Source organism: Musa acuminata, chromosome BXJ3-6 (assembly GCF_036884655.1).
Source record: "Musa acuminata AAA Group cultivar baxijiao chromosome BXJ3-6, Cavendish_Baxijiao_AAA, whole genome shotgun sequence".
NCBI lineage: Eukaryota > Viridiplantae > Streptophyta > Magnoliopsida > Zingiberales > Musaceae > Musa > Musa acuminata.
In genome coordinates, this window is record NC_088354.1 from 7,929,813 (window position 1) to 7,946,353 (window position 16,541).

Below are 16,541 nucleotides of genomic sequence, written 5' to 3' on the forward strand. Positions count from 1 at the left end.
TTTGATATAGTTTTCCTAAGCAGATATATGATTTTCTTAAGGTGGTTGTTGATTCAGTGACTACAAAATCTCAGCATTGGATGAGGCACAATACTGTATCTCATCTTGCAAAATTATGATAATGTCTTTGGAGTTGTTTTGAGAATTACAGCTTGTGGACTTGGGTTGTGTGTGTGTGTGTTATATAGTCACAGTGCTCCATGGACCAGCTTGTGCTTGCTAATACATAAAGGCTTCAGTTCAATTCCATGAAGAAAGAATGGGATGGAGATGATCTTATCAGTTCTTGAATTCTGTGACTCTTTTGCCGATCTGGAGAAGTCTTTTATCTTTTCTTCCTTACAAGCATGCACAAGTACTAGAAATCGTTAAATCCTGAGCAGGTGATCCTCACTAGTTAATTTGATGAGACATGATCTATATGTTTATATTCTTCCCCCGGACAATTCACTAATTAACTTGAGCTTTGGGTCATTAGATGAAATATGAACTATTTCCTGTATACAGGTGGTCGTATATAATGCTCTAAAATTGAATTTGTATGAAATATATATATTCATGTTCTTAATGGAATGATGGTAACAGGATAATAGATTGATTGTGGCAACCACAAGCACAATATTATGAACTAAAATCACATAAATCACTCAATAAAAATGTGCAAAATCGTAAGTACTTGTAACAGAAAACTGTGTTGGTCATTTCCTACAAGAGTTCTTCAGGTCGCACAGACCATCACAATATGAACAGTTTCAAGTTCATAGGTTAATGCAGATTATAAGGAAAACTCTCAGCAGCAGGTTGATGACACTCCAATAACCTCACCTTCCCAAGCATGCTTTCAGGAGGATAAACAGACTGAGCAGGCACAGAAAAGACCTTCATATTGCATAGATAAACCGACACTCTTACAGCCAATTCCCTAGCATCATCATCATCTCATCTTGCATCCCTTGTTGGGATGGGAAATCTTTGAAAAACCCTCTATGAAAACTCCGCAAGTACCAAGAAGACGAAAGCTCCCCCGCCACCGCAGCTTGCTTGTGCCCTGAGATGGCAATTCACTGGAAAAGCTTGTTGTAAGCTTGGAAGAAACACGGATGCAATCAACTCGTACCAACTGGGATCATTCTTCGTAATCTATAGTTTATAGTCTGCATTCAAAAAACTCTGGTACTCGGTTCCCTTAATGGCATTGTAAACATCCTCCCAGTTCTCGACCTGCTTGGATAGTGGTTTTTTGTGTATCTTAACATGACGGCTAACCATGAGTCTCTGGGGCACTCCGAGGAATTTAAGAACATCAACCAGCTTCTGGTAGAGAAATTAGAACAAAAACAATTTTAAGCAACACTAGCATCGAAAACAATGAGCAATGGATCCAACTAAAGTCACTAGAGAACTCACAGTGTGGTTTAAAATGAGATCCTCATAGTACAAAACAATGTGCCGGGTGCTGTTGAAGTAATCCAGAGCATTTGTAACACACTCATTAGCCGTCTTAAGGCTGGACATCAATTCCGTAGCATTGAGTGTGGGTTTGTATTTTGCAAGCACATTAGCCTGAAAGCAGTTACCAACTTAAAAACATCAGGAGCTTGTAGCAGCAAAATATTAATGTTTGTTTGATGTCAAAGAGTTGACCTCATATTCCGAGTGCACATGTGCTCGATGTTTGCCATTCAGTTGCTTTGTTCTGCGATCATGATCATTCGCAAGTTGTGAAACCAAACGACGAAGTAGATTTCTTCTGAACAGGAGTATTGCATATACACCTCTTTCATTGAAGTATTTGACTATTTCATCATGATTGGCCATAAGACCCTGAAATGGACACAGGAATGATGATATCAGTGCATCTTCATATTTCTAGAGCTAAACTGATCTGTAAGTATAAAAGGACTCCTTCACAAGGACGAATAGCTGCAAACGAAACAAAAGGTCTTAGCTATGGAAAATCTGGCAAATCACAACATGTGCCTGATGTGAACAGATATAGCAAAGCACAACATGAAATCATTGTTTATCAGTGTAACAAGACCCTAATACTGATGCTTGGTAGAACATTGGATTGGGTTTCTGATCAATGGAGTAATTGGCACAATGTAACTCTCGGATTAGGTTTAATCAACTAGGCTTTGGTGAACTCAAGGAAGCTATAGAACAAGGGAAAATAAATTTCTACCTTTTCGATGTGGAAAGAGCACCTAAAGGCATCAAGATGGAGTTTAAGTGAAACAAAACTGACTATTTACATAATTATCACAGATTAAAAAAAGGGGGATAGGGGGCAGAATGGCAAATTATACAAAGAAATAAGAGAGAGAGAGAGAGAGAGAGAGATTAGAAATTTTAAGGATAGAGGAAAGCAAAAGAGAGCTTTAAGACGACAAAGAACTTCTTTGACTCTTTTGAATATCATAAAACAAGGAAAATGCTGCTTGCACCAAACCTGACAAACATGATGAGAGAGAGAGAGAGAGAGAGAGAGATCAGCCAGACATACCTAGAGAGAAAGAAATAGAAAGCATAAAATGCGAAGAAAGTTATGAGTCCACTGGGTCAGTGTGCCAATACAGGATAAGTTACATGTGTATTATCTCTTAGACCTGGTTGTTCATTACAAATAACTTTAGAACCTTTATTTAAGAATCCAATACACCTAATAACCTAAAAATGAAACTGAACATTCTTCAATAAATTTAAAGGCATTCATCTAAATTTAAAGTCGAACATCACATTGACGAACAGGCAGAAACTCTTATGAAGAACAAACTGGGCATTTGGCTGATCAGTTTTTTGCTCATGTCAGAAGATGAAGCCTAGTGACTGACTTATAACAAATTGAGTTCCCCCAAAAATAACAGTATATTTCTAGTAATGTCATGGTGCATTCGGTGTGTAATGATGATAATTAAGTCCGATTATGATACAAGATGACCACCAGTGCGTACAACCATGAGTACCAGAGTTATTGCCTCTCTACGACCGACGAATGATGCTGATCCCCTGGCTAACTTGTAATGCATACTTGATTTTGTTGCAGTTTTGGTCAAATTGCTTTGAAAAGCATTCAAGCTCCCGTAACTATTGCTTATTGGACAATATATCACTAAACTTAAAGAGCATCCTCAAGATCTTGGATGCTTCTACGGTCCCAAATTTGAGGGAAGAATGATCCCTGGCTAAAAGATTTTTTTTCCCCTTTCCACAAGGAATTCTCAAAATTAAGAAATTCAATAAATCATCTTCAGGACTATAAAACAGGTATTATGATGTAAAATTTAAAGAATAAGCAGCGAGCTGAATCAAACACGCACATACCCAAGGGCGAACACACGCAAGACTTCAGCTTATATCATAGTTAGAAACACATGACTTGGAATGGTTTAATGGATTTGTCTTATACAGCTTTACCTGATTAAGCATCCACTTGAATCCGACAGCAGCGGTGCATTCATTTTTAGAAGCACTACTGTACCAATCCAGATTGTATACTTTGTCTAGTGTCCTTATGATAGATGACATGTTATTCCTCCTTTCTTTGATCGAGAAGATCTCCCCATTAGAGCTAATATTAACATGGCTATTTAAGAGAGTCTCGAACCACCCACTACCAGACCTCTGCATCGACAAAATAGTAAACTTTCGAACCGGTGTACATGCACACTCCTCCCTGTATGTTTCGAGGCACCACTGATCAAAATTATGGTAAGATCCAGATCAGAATTGACGACTATAACAATCCAAGTTACCTGCTATACGTTGTGGGTTTTGGGTAGTGCAAATATGAAACTTCCGATGGCGGAACACCAACACTGCTACAAGGCTCTTCTGTTAGTTCAAACTTCACGAATCTAGGCATGCTTTGACTCCCTATTTGCTTTAGGCATACCGAGAAAATATAAACGCCACAAATCATAACAGCGGCTAAGACAAACATTCTCAACGCAAGGTGTGATTTCTTCAGTGGCTTTATAACGAGTGTGTCCTGCAAGAGACGAAAGAATATTTACCGATTGCCGGTTGGATTTACCATTCATCCGCTTTGGAAGAAGAACAAAAAGAAACAAAAATCCATGCATGAAGGAGCATATACCATCAACAGCAATCGCATGCAACTTCCGGTGGCATACATTAGAAGAGGAAAAATCAGTAACACGAGAGTGGAACGAACCTGTAATCTCATGTGACACAAAGAGCCTATGAAGTAAGTTTATACTTGATTGCAGCAAAAATGGCATAAAATATTTGCCGAGATATAAGATGATCGGGGCTCGGCCAAGATCTCGGATGATGGAAATGCCTAAAACCCACAAATCAGATGACAGAGCAGAGCAAGAAAAGCAAGGATCGTTCAAGAAAATCCCATCAACTAGGTGGAATAAGGAACAGAAACCCAAGAGGCATATCCATATCTTCTTTTCAACGGAAACAATAACTACAAAGTCGTACCCTGTCGCACTGAAAAGTCCGAAGCGAACAAAATCCGAAATTTATTTGAAATAAAGGGGTGGGGGCAATAGATCTCTTCTTCCCAAGGAAAACAAAAAAAAACCCACATCGAAACAAGATCAAGATCCAAACTTTCTTACTCCTATCAGCCACCGAAAACGATTCGCGCAGAACACCTACCTTATTCAATAAGCACCACTCTTCTGCCATTTTGCTCCCTCTGTATCCTGGCCCTTTCACGAAAGCGAGAAGAACAAGAAGAAAAAAGCTGTGTCTGCTTCTCTCCTCTCAAAAGGTGGGATTTTTAATAGGAGCGGAGCCCAAGCATCAAGAAACTCGGTGGGGTTTGGTCTTCCCCGCCCCGACGTATTAAATCCTCCACGTGAGCTTTCAGCATTACCGCCAGCCGCAGACACCCTCCCGGAGCTCTCCTCTTTCGCTTCTCCACACGTTCCTAACTCCAAACTCCCTTCTGTCCCTCCACCCAACCCAAATCCTTCCTTTTCGAGGTCTCCCCTCCCGAACCCCCCGAGTGCGTCGACGTCTCCACTTGTCTACAGAGGGAGACAGGAGGCGACAAAGTCCGTCGCAAAGGTGGCTGAGAAAACCGGGAGGGCGCAGAAACAGCCACGAGAGATAAGACGACGGTAATCGTGACTGGCATTAGTTATTGATCGATCTTATGCTGTGGGATTTAGAGGAAGCCTCTGGATTCGATTGGCATATTGACCTTCAAACGGAAAATTAATTAGAACATGAAAGTGTTGCCCGTTTCGGAGGCTGTCAAGTAACAGAAAAGACGGGAGAGTCCTAATCTCTCCGCTTAGGACAAGGTCTTGCTTAGATTTCGTCCAACGACATCAGCCGCGGACCAGACACTTCTATATATATATATATATATATATATATGATTCCAAAATTAATATATTTTATACATTTCTTTGATTTTGAGATAGCATATTTTTTCTGTCAGTTTGACAAATATCTAGATATTCGGGGATTATATTTTCGATTTAGTTACTAATGATTCATAATCAGAGTTTTATTATACGAAGGCTAATGGAAGAGCGTCCATATGCTCGAAGGAATATTCTAGATTAAAGATATGTAGATATCTATCTAATTGATGACATATATGGGCCATTCACAGCCTTCTTTGACCACTTCCGTGCGTACATGCGTCTAGTTTTCACTACATGATTCGTAAGAAGCCATATCACCACACATCAACCGCTTATTAAATATATTACGGCCCCTAAGTGGCCACCAAACGTCCATGCTTTTGATATGTCTTCGATGCCTACTTCTCAACCCGATCAAAAAGGAAAACAAGTCTTCGACACGCATTGACTCCGATGCCACGATGACTAAAAGCATTACTAACGCAGACACGACCCAAGTGTCACAGCGCAGCGATGGTCGGTGGAGCGACACCTGACATGCAGGCCTGACCAAATGACTCAGCCCACCGCATGGAAGTGGTGTCCTCTATGCACCAGTAAATATGTACTAAATAAGCCATACCTAATCCTGAAAGAGGGCAACCGGACATGAGGCCACCACCTGAGAAATACATATACGTCTCAAGAATTATAATTCATCATGTCAAAAGTTTAGGCGTCCACAAGTTCACACGAAGAACTCGTCTTTCCAATCTCCTCGTCATCATCGAGAGGAGTGCGTTTGAAGGATGAACCTAAGTTAATCCCTGGCCCTACGCATGCGTGACTCCTACGGAGCTATCATGTTCATAATAACACAACATGGCTTGGCGCGATTCCACTACGGACTCGTGATCCAAAGTACCTCTCGATGCCCACTTGATATGTTTACTCTTTAATGCTGGTTGACCGTAACTCGTCCTCATGAGAAATTGCGTACCTCGTGTGATTAGTGGCGTTTGTTTGGGGGTGGAGATCACCTGTCTTCATGATACCAGCTCTGCTGCGTGGGATCCATTTGTGTTTGAGAAAGGAGATCACCCATCAGTATCGACCTCCATAGCTGTGGTGCAGTTCCCACCTGGACCCGATGCCCCATCATTTGAGTACAGCTCCACTAAAATGACTCCAGTCACCTACATACACATCACGCAATTATTCTACACCGGACAGTCTAAACATGTAGTAACTATAGTTTTATTTTTCTTTTTAACTTTTGTTACAAATAAATTAAGCTGGAAAAATAATTTGGCAACATGAAACAAAAAATGAAAGATGACCAACTTGTCTAACCGTGACCATAACAATGCACTAAACGGCAACGCTGAATAAACTCTTCTCCATTTGGATCTGCTAAGAAAAAAATAATTAAACAGCTAGAGAAATCAGATAGGCGAAAACTCAACCATCAGTGGACACCTGCCAAAAATGTACCTCATTGAAGACAGGCAACTCTAAAACAAAACACTGCCTTTGGGATTTAGCAAATAAACAAACCAACTTTATGCACACTCTTCTTGTCTCGACTTAATAAATTCAGAAACATACACTGCTGTGCAGCATAAGCAATTAGGAATCTTTCTCAATGATACACAGGAGATGAGACAACTTTCATACAACAGCAGGCACATTATGATTTAATAACAGATGTGACACCAGACTCGAACTAAATCTAAAGTCCAAAATGAACTCAAACAAATGGAGGGACCCTTCAGGAAATTAATCCAAACACATACAAGCTAAAAGGATAATAATTTTAGCTATTCATAGTGATCACAGTAATATTAAATGAATCACTAAAGAAACAATGAGAAAAGAATACACGAGGATTCATAGTGATCACAGTAATATTAAATGAATCACTAAAGAAACAATCGAAGATCCTTTGGGGGGATGGGTACCCCAATAACTGCAGGGGAGATTTTTTAGTTTGCTCAAAAACAACAGATGATTATAAATATGATGATAAAAGCTTCGTGGGCACACCTCCTGAAACCAAACAGAAACACTAGAATTCAAGACCATGCCTATTCCACATGCAAGTCATCAATAGTGCAAATTTTAATAGGCATTCCTTCTGAATAGAGCATTCCAATGAATACAAGCTATTGAGTATCATCAGTTTAATCCAATTCCAAATACTGAATACAGAACAAAAGAGGCATGTTAAACCAAAAAGACAAATGAAAGAATTAAGCAACAGATTAATGACTATATAGGTCAATCAGAAATCAATCAATCAGTTACGAGCTGTTTCAATGACGCCATGGCAAGAAAAAAACATAACAAAAAGGAACAAGGGGGGCCAGGATGAAGGGGAAAAGAGACCATAACATAAAGAGAGAGCTCAGACAGATGAAAAAAGAGTTTGGTTGTAAATTTGTGGATGCTGCACTTCAAACATTAGAAGTGAAAAATAACAAAAATAACAAATAACCCAAAAGTAAAACTACTACATTAATCAAGAAGCATGATCAAAGGTATATTTAAAAGGAAATGCCAGAAACCTTATACAGCTTCATTTTCCAATATCAACATAAATTACAAATTACAATGAGACAATCAATTAGACCACTGATCTCCCTCTTTCAAAGCAGCACTGCTTAGTATGGAAAATTTTAAGCCGCATAAAATAGAATATAAAAGGAAGTTACAAAATGATCAAGCGCACAATTTGCCCCAAATACCGGAATGACTTAGCTGCTTCCCTCAGACAGGTGTTCTTTTCATCTCGGGTCCAATGCTGCAGAGACAAATTTGTCAAATAAGAAGATAATTAATATCTAATGAACTGAAATTCCTTAATAATAAAATGCATATCTAGCATAGCATCATCATATTGTGTACTTCTCCTAGGTTGTTGAGATTCTCCCTCGTGCCTTTCAACAGTTCATGAACATCACTGTCCCATTTGTAGAACTCAAGTTCCCTTCCTTCCAAAAGCATGTCACAAACCTGATAAATAAAAAATCCGATAAAGTTGAATTACAATAGGTTACTAATTAATGAGAAAATAATGTCACTAACATGAAGATATAAGAATTTGACAAAAGAGAGAAATCTTTTTGTCATGATAACGATCATGTATCAGTCTGTCACTTAAATTGATTCATTACTTTACAAGAACAATACAAGTCACAATGTCTCAGATAAATGGATTGAAATTGAATGCTTGCGGTGATAGTCAGGATATGACTACATGAAGTACACATAGTATTCATTTACATCAGCATGTGTGTGTGTGTGAGAGAGCGAGAGAGAGAGAGAGAGAGAGAGAGAGAGAGAGGGCCTAAAAAATAATACAACAACAATAAAACCGTAAGTCCCAACTATTTGGGATCGGCTAAATGAATCTTTTGCCGCCATGGAGATTTGTAAAAAGTCACATGCTTATTTAAATCCGAAATACTTAAATTTTTATTTATAATTTCTATTAAAGTCTCCTTGGATCTTCCTCTATCTCTCCTCGTACCATTGACATTGATCATTTCATTTCAAAAATTTAAGTACTCTCAACTAATGGTAATGAATAAGTGTAATTATGCTAATTTTGGATCATTGACGACTAAATTTTTAAAAGTGAGTTGCATAAAAGTACATTACTGACTTTATTCTGTAGACATAAGTAGGAAAGTGAGTATGCATGTGGTAGTCAGTAAAAAGTTGACACCAAGATTGACATATGACAGAAACTAATGCATTGTTCTATATTTCAGTCAGACCATAAAGTGAAACAGAATAACAGTGCCAATGAGAAATTTAAAGGTAAAGCAAGATCCACCAATCCAACCTATAAAGTCAAAAGACACACAAATTAGATATATTTTCTATTAGCTCCAAGTTTGTACAACACAACCAAAGAACATGTTAATGAAATCATCAAATGGCTTATCAACTATTCTAATCAAGTAGCAACATACAGGATAAAAATGGTTTGCTAGATTACCTTTTTACCTATCTTCTGTCCACCTGTTATGTGTGCAAAGTAAATGTTGTAGAAATGGCACAGAAATGATGGCACACTTTTCTCAGCCAATTCATTCAGATAAGTAGCATATGAAGTCCCAGGATTACTTGGTTTTGGAATCATAATATCTCTTTGACTGAACCACTCTAAGTCTTTTGAAAGCCTAGCAGCCCGCTCAAGACCAGTATTTCTGAAATAAACATCTGCAAATACAACAATAACAAAACCGTAAGTCCCAACAAACATCTGCAACTGCAAATACATAATTTAAAAAAATTGATAACTGTTCTTTCTAAAATCTAGGTTGGTCCATACTTACTGATGATACATCAAGTAAACGCAGAATCATTTAGCTTTTGGTGCCTAAAAAAAATGCTCCCTGACGATCATAATCTAGTATTATAACAACTCTTACCATCTAAGTTGCTCCTGGCACATCAGAACTATAAGCATGACACTGCATCAAAATACTGCCATAATACCTAGGAAATATAAACTCAAAAGCCATTTTATCAAAATTCCTTATACTATCACTTAGTTTTAACTTCTGGACTTCAGGAAGATTGACATTCAGTAACACATTCTCACAAGTGAAATTACAGCAATAAGAAACTTCTTTTTCCAGTGCATAACTTCATTAACTCATCGATCCAAGTTGTGTGCACCTTTTCTGTTGTGATACTACAATTAGATTCAATTACCCAAATGTCTAACTCTGTAAATTTTAGAGGATAAATAACACAGTAGTTTGCAGCTAAATCTAACTTGTGGCCACAACCTTCTTTACAAATTAGATGAGTTATGCTATCCAGAACACAAACTCAAGTAAAAAAAAACTAGAAATTCTACCTAGAATCAAACCTGTGGACCATTATTTGTTTCCATCAACTTCCGGGAAGAAATATGAACACGTAGATAAAGATGCACAGAGATGAACTCATTTAAATCAAAATATAAGCAACAAAAAACCAGAAGGATGAATCATTTAGAAGCAATCATACTAGCGATTCTTGATTCTGGTAGCTTAACAATTAAGTATAGTTTGTCCTGATCAAGATTTGAAGGTATTGTCTGCATAAAAAGGAAACCTCTCCTCCTCGGTGGGCTCAGAAATGTTCTTTCATCCCATCTTGTATCTCCCCATAGTTCTTCATGGGAATCTATGCATTAGATCTCCTGCTCAGGAAGAGAATTTATTTACGACCCATCAATTCCCCACTAACCTTTTTTCTCTCTCTCTCTCTCCAAACGTGATGAGGAATCCGGGAAGATAACCCAAGAAACTCCCACCAATTCAAGCGGTGACCAGTGAGGATCTCTTCTTGAAAGAAAATATCATGAGTCCTATTTTCCCCAAGAAATTAAAGATTTTAGCACAAGCTACAATAGAACCAGAAGTTTTAAGCTAAAGAAATTATCAGTAATGAACAGTTCGCCAGTGAGCATTTTCAATTTTGGCAGGGGAAATAAAAGAAGAGCAAGAAGAGGAGAACGGGAGTTCTTACGGGCGACATCGGTGGACTCGTCCACAATACGCTCGATAGTCTCGAACACCAGCTTGCTGTCGACCAAATACTTGAGGAAGCCTTCCATCCTCGGCTGCCATGTCTCCCAACCGCCGCCGGCCTGCTCCTCCTCTTTCTCTTCTCCGCTGCCAGCGTCGTTGCGAAGCCTCATGGCGACGAACCTCATCTCCTGAACGATGCCCTCGCTCTCCCCGGGGTAGGGTTTGCGGTACCTCTTCCGCTTCTTCAACACCGGAGCGGTCGACGAAGGAAGAGTAGTGCTAGCAACGAGCGGAGAAGGAGGATGAGGAGAAGAGGAGGATAAGACGGAGAAGCGTTCGGGATTAGGGTTCAAGAAGATGATATTGGGCTTCGGAAATGCTGAATGGGGTTTAGAGCAGGGGAAAGAGAGGGATTCCCAAGCCCTAAAAGACGATACCGACGAGGACGAAGAAGAAGAGGAAGATGGCGCGGACCACAGCATTCTTGTATCTTGGAGGGCCACGGTGAACGCAGCCACGGTTGGAGGGAGACCTCAACGTTATCCCCGTTATTCTACTATATAACGAGCGTTACAATAGGAATCGATATTTCACAATAACGGGTATATATAACGGATCGTTATTTCAAATTGATCTTCTCAAATCTCGAGTTCCCTCGAGAAAATTGCACTCGTTTTTCAAAGGCAAAATTACATATCTGTCCCTTTAATAATACTATTTTTGTATCATTAATTAAAAAAATTATTACATCAAAATTTCAATTAATCGCTAAAAATTGCTGAATTTTAACGAAATATGTAGGTTACATTTCAACTTAGGTGAATAAAATGGAAATCATGGATAATTACTAAAATACAAAAAAAAAAAAAGATTTCCCATTAAATTTTAACATGACTATGTTCCAATGATCTTTACCAACAAGAGAGATATTTTAGCAAAGCAATAAGGGCAGTTTAAAGGACCCCACATGCCATCTTGGCCCCCACGTACTGCCTTGGTCCCCGCGTGTCAAGCTAGTGTCGCCCGCCTACCCACCTCGCCAAGGTGAGTACGGCTCCGAATTCGACGTGCCATCTCCACGCGTTGCCTTCTCCTCTCCCACGAAGCCATGCAAACCGCCTCGTCTCCGCTACATATAGATACACGCACAGAATCGTGACTCGGATAAGTACCAATCGGCACCGGCACTTCGGCATATATGACGAGGACCGGAGCCTTCGGTACAGAAGTGGCAGCCATCCAAGTGATCCTCCGGACATGGCTTCAGCTCATGCAGTCCGTCCTTGACCGGCTTGTGAACGTGCCACGGGAGCCAGTCCACGAGGCCGAGCATCGCGCGTACGTCGCCGAGGCCATGGACCACCACGTCTCCTACTTCTTTGCCAAGTCGATTCTGGCGCTGCGCGACCCGGCCGTCGCGCTCTGTCCGCCCCGGTTGAGCCTGATGGCCAAGGCGTTGCTGTGGTTGGGAGGCTGGCAGCCGACGGCGGCGTTGCGGCTGGTGCCCGCGGGGGCCCTGTCGGCGGAGCAGTCGTCGTCGTTGGAGGTGATTCGTGCGGTGACGAGAGCGGCGGTGGCGGCCGTTGAGAAGGAGATGAGGAGGGTGCAGAACGACGGGTTGGTGCGGTTAATGATGGCGGGGAGGGCTGCGGTCTCGGCGGCCGCGGTGGCGGCGGCTGAGAAAGCAGCGATTGGGAGGATGGTGGCAAGACAGTGGACGGTGGCGGTCGTGGCTGATTCCTTGAGAATGGAAGTGCTGAGAAGGGTGGTAGCAGTGCTCAGCCCGCTACAAGCTGTGGACTTCTTGGCTGACGTACTGAGGATGGAGATCTCAATGCATCAGATGTAGTTATCAGTCCTTTGGTTTTGCGTTTAGCTTGTATCGATACATGTAGACTTGCTTTTCCAGTATCACTAAACCGAAAACTAAGTTTGTGAGGATACATAAGCGTTCTAAACATATTACCTGTATAGCTTGTATCAGACCATAGTTCTCCGATAATGCTGTTCTGTACAGTGTAATTTCAGTACATCAATCGTCAGTGTTCTTATATTATCAAAAGCAATATATGTTAGCAATGATGTTGTTATCAACAGGTGCATGTCCATGGCTTGCTTAGATCAAGTTCAAATCAGCATGCAGACCAGGCATGTTTCTATCACTCCACAAACCTACTTGGCAGCAGCAGTTAATCTATTCGAACTTTACGATTGAGATGAAAAAGTAAATGTGGTTGCAATTCACATGAAATGAAGATAAACTATATTGCCATGTTCTCTGGTTTATCATCAGATTTCCTGTACACATCGTCAGCCAGCATCCTGTCCGCGTCTTCCGATGTTGTAGTCCAGTCGAACTTCTGAGGTCCCTTTAAGCATGATCATCAAACAGTTACAATGCATCTGGCAGAAATCTCATAAACTCAAACTTAAAATTGTTGCCGAAGCTTAGATGAGGTACCCATCAAAGAGTTAGAAGAACTGATTGACGCTTAGAAGGGAGGCCATGGACATCAGGAGCACAAGCGGAGCATTTCCGGTGGGTCTCCGGGACACGAAGGCAGACCAAACCCATGTTCCGGTGGCCCTTCGTCCCTCGACGATAAAGAGAGACCCGTTCCCGTTGTGCCTGTGTCGTTCTACTCTGGGATTTCAGCTCATGCATGAGCTGCGGCCACGGCACTGTTCTAATTGAACACCTTCGACAGCGGCCCGCTTATTTCATCCACTGTTTCTCCCTTGCGAAGCGGGTCCCGTAGGCCCGGGGAGCAGACTCCTTCCACGCCGTTGCCACGTGACACTCCGACGTGAGACGGACGTGACGGCGCCCTTCTCATCTCGTAGACTGGCGAGCGAGCGAGCGAGAGAGAGAGAGAGAGACTTCGAGGAAGTGGCGAGGACGACGGCAGCCTCGAGCTCCAGAGCCGCAGCTTCAACGTCAAGCCTCGGATCGTGAGATCATCCGGGAGTTCTGGCGCCCGGCGTCGTTCGAGCCCCGAGCTCGGTCGGATCTCCCGGTGCTCCAGCGATGCCTCCTCCGAGGCGCCACCACCGTCGCGGTTCTCGTCTCACTCAACCTTCCTTTCCTCGAGCTACATGCTTCTTTCCCTCGTTCTTCTCTTTTGCTTGGCGAGGAATAAGTAAGGTTATGATACAATTGAGAGGGATGGAATAAAAATCACAGAGTTTATGTGCTAATTACTAAAAGACAAAAAATAAAAAAATAAAAGATTTTTCTTCAAATTTTAAATCTAACTTTATCTTTTGTCCCCTGTAATGATCTTTACCAACGGCAGAGAGATATTTTAGCTCAGGAATAAGCCAGAGACAGGGAGTTCAAAGGGCTTCACATGCCAGCTAAACTGCACCATAGGCCACATAAACTGCCCCTACATGCCACCTTGGCCCCACGTGCCAAACCAGTGTCACCTTCCCACCCGCCATGCGAGGGCCTCATGCGACGACTCCCGCCTCTGAAGAGCCATCTCCACGCGTTGCCTTCCCCTCTTTCACCAACCCATGCAACCCGCCGCCCCTCGACGATAAATACATACGCAACAGGAGCAGTGGCGCTCAGCTAAGTAGCAGTCGGCGGCGAAGCAACGCTAGCACATCGTCGTATATGACGACTACCGAAGCCGGCAGCTCAGAAGAAGTGGCCTTCCAAGTGTTCCCTTGGATATGGCTTCAGCTCATGCAGTGCGTCCTTGACGGGCTTGTGGACGTGCCACGGGAGCCCGTCCACGAGGCCGAGCACCGGGCCCTGGTGGCCGAGGTCATCGACCACCACGCCTCCTACTTCCTGATCAAGTCGATCCTGGCGCTACGCGACCCAGCCTTCGTGCTCTATCCGCCCTGGTTGAGCGTGCTGGCCAGGGCCTTGCTGTGGATGGGAGGCTGGCGGCCGACGGCGGCGTTGCGGCTGGTGCCCGCGGGAATTCTGTCGGCGGAGCAGGCGTGGGCGTTGGAGGCGATTCGTCAGGTTACGAGAGCGGAGGTGGCCGTGGTGGAGGAGGAGATGAGGAGGGTGCAGATCGAGGGGGTAGTGGGGTTGATGATGGCAGGGAGGGCTGCGGTAGCGGCGGTGGCGGCTGCCGAGAAGGCAGCGATCGAGAGGATGCTGGCAAGGCAGTGGACGGTGGCTGTGGTGGCTGATTCCTTGCGAATGAAAGTGCTGAGAAGGGTCGTAGCCGTGCTCAGCCCGCTGCAAGCTGTGGACTTCTTGGCTGCCGTAGTGAGGATGGAGATCTCAATGCATCAGATGTAGTTACTAGCCATTCAGGTTTGCGTTTCCCTTGTATCAGTAGAATAAAAGCTTAAGCTTATGTGTATATATATGTATATACCGAAAGTCTTGCTTTTCCGGCATCTCTAAGCTGCAAACTTAGGTCGTGAGGATGTATATATGTGTTTGGTGTTCTAAATATTTTATGTAGATCTCAGTTTTGTTTTCCAATAGTGCTGTTTTGTGCAGTGTAATCCGATTATAGTCAGATTTAAATCGGAGACAAGAACTGAAACCGATGATTCGGAGTTCAAATTGATAAATAAAAATAGAAAAACATAAACACTGTTTCAAATGATAAGTCCGTTCATTCTAATATTTTAATAAATGATTAATTGATGGAATAGTTTAAAGAAATTAAAATATGATTTCGCTGCTCCTGGAAGGTTGTGGAAATGAATAGAAATGTATACGTTGTTATACGACACATCTCAATTCAAAGGATTAAATCAATTAAGAAAAATAAAAATTATTTTAGGACATAAAAAAGATTAAAAAAGTATTTATATTATTTTTATCTATATTTAAATAAAAAGAAATATATTTTAAAACAAAAATAAAAAATATGCTAGAAAACCAAGACATTTAACCCCCTCCTCGCATTACAAAGCAGCTAAAACAATGCACGGGACAATCGGGACAGCTATAGAAACTTTATTTAATTCACAGAAAAAGGGAAAAAGAAGATTATAATGTTTATTGCTTGTATAGAGTTAGGACTCTATATTTAATATTTTCTCAATAAACTACTCAAATGTCAAATCGATTAATAGTTTCATAATTCTAAACTAAACCAAAATTGAGAGAAGGTGTGGTTATGATTCCTCCCTTGCAATGACAGTCATTAATTTTGAATCAATTGGAAAAAAAAAAAAGTGAATCAAATTCATGAAAAAAATAAAATTTTTCTCATAATTATGACCATCATGAAAATCACAATATATTTATTCTACGATTTATGATTATCTCTCAAGTTTAATTAACGAAGGAAAGAAGAAAAAGATATATTTATTCAGTTACTGAGCCACCGTCTCTTCTCTTGCACAAAATATAATAGTAGAAGAGAACAAAATAGGATTATCGAGAATCAACTCCACACTTGACCGTCTATGTCTTGGCTCCTCAGTCTTATCACTTTCTACCTATTATCTTTACCTTATATTATTACCCTCGTCTCCCTAACTTAAAATATCATATTATTATTTATTATTATTATTATTATTATTATTATTTATTATTATTATTATTTATTTGTATATCTCATTTTTTTCGTTCTTACCCATAACCTCGTTAGGGACAATGAAGACGACAAATAAAGGATAGAGGGGTTCACACATGAAAATTATCATAAGTATCGACGAAGATATCTAGGGTGATAGGTAAAGA

General features: G+C 41.2%; 4 protein-coding genes across 6 annotated transcripts; 2 read left to right on the forward strand and 2 right to left on the reverse strand.

Moving 5' to 3' along the window:
• Positions 1-621: 621 nt before the first annotated feature.
• Positions 622-5,186, reverse strand: LOC135582779 (uncharacterized). Of its 3 annotated transcripts, none has more exons than XM_065155250.1 (6): positions 4,636-5,186; positions 3,756-3,991; positions 3,418-3,676; positions 1,645-1,824; positions 1,408-1,563; positions 622-1,314 (listed from the first exon to the last, which is right to left on the reverse strand). In XM_065155250.1, exons 1-6 carry the CDS (start codon positions 4,663-4,665, stop codon positions 1,141-1,143), a joined length of 1,035 nt encoding a protein of 344 aa, XP_065011322.1. In that variant the 5' UTR covers positions 4,666-5,186; the 3' UTR covers positions 622-1,140. The 3 variants fall into 3 exon arrangements, with proteins under 3 accessions (XP_065011322.1, XP_065011323.1, XP_065011321.1); XM_065155251.1 differs by lacking the exon at positions 4,636-5,186 and adding an exon at positions 4,178-4,534; XM_065155249.1 differs by lacking the exon at positions 4,636-5,186 and adding an exon at positions 4,100-4,534.
• Positions 5,187-7,867: 2,681 nt separating this feature from the next.
• On the reverse strand, positions 7,868-11,390 carry LOC103987428 (probable inactive heme oxygenase 2, chloroplastic). The gene is made up of 4 exons (XM_009405727.3): positions 10,869-11,390; positions 9,343-9,566; positions 8,244-8,351; positions 7,868-8,139 (listed from the first exon to the last, which is right to left on the reverse strand). Exons 1-4 carry the CDS (start codon positions 11,350-11,352, stop codon positions 8,047-8,049), a joined length of 909 nt encoding a protein of 302 aa, XP_009404002.1. The 5' UTR covers positions 11,353-11,390; the 3' UTR covers positions 7,868-8,046.
• A 678-nt stretch (positions 11,391-12,068) lies between these two features.
• On the forward strand, positions 12,069-12,719 carry LOC135640788 (protein RESPONSE TO ABA AND SALT 1-like). The gene has a single exon (XM_065155527.1). It carries the CDS (start codon positions 12,069-12,071, stop codon positions 12,717-12,719), a length of 651 nt encoding a protein of 216 aa, XP_065011599.1.
• A 1,773-nt stretch (positions 12,720-14,492) lies between these two features.
• On the forward strand, positions 14,493-15,137 carry LOC135640789 (protein DOG1-like 4). Its single transcript, XM_065155528.1, has one exon. The coding sequence runs from the start codon at positions 14,493-14,495 to the stop codon at positions 15,135-15,137; it is 645 nt and encodes a 214-aa protein (XP_065011600.1).
• The last annotated feature ends 1,404 nt before the right edge of the window (positions 15,138-16,541 follow it).

Bases quoted from the DNA above. Each gene is read 5' to 3' on its own strand.
- LOC135582779 (XM_065155249.1), bottom strand. From the start codon at position 4,189: ATGAGATTACAGGTTCGTTCCACTCTCGTGTTACTGATTTTTCCTCTT. The intron at 1,825-3,417 runs GTAAAGCTGTAT...TGTCCATTTCAG, and splicing joins TCAAGTGGATGCTTAATCAG to GGTCTTATGGCCAATCATGA. The intron at 1,315-1,407 runs GTGAGTTCTCTA...TTTCTCTACCAG, and splicing joins ATCTCATTTTAAACCACACT to AAGCTGGTTGATGTTCTTAA.
- LOC103987428 (XM_009405727.3), bottom strand. From the start codon at position 11,352: ATGCTGTGGTCCGCGCCATCTTCCTCTTCTTCTTCGTCCTCGTCGGTA. The intron at 9,567-10,868 runs GTAAGAACTCCC...TTGTATTTGCAG, and splicing joins CGAGTCCACCGATGTCGCCC to ATGTTTATTTCAGAAATACT. The intron at 8,352-9,342 runs GTAATCTAGCAA...TTTATTTATCAG, and splicing joins GACAGAAGATAGGTAAAAAG to GTTTGTGACATGCTTTTGGA.
- LOC135640788 (XM_065155527.1), top strand. From the start codon at position 12,069: ATGACGAGGACCGGAGCCTTCGGTACAGAAGTGGCAGCCATCCAAGTG.
- LOC135640789 (XM_065155528.1), top strand. From the start codon at position 14,493: ATGACGACTACCGAAGCCGGCAGCTCAGAAGAAGTGGCCTTCCAAGTG.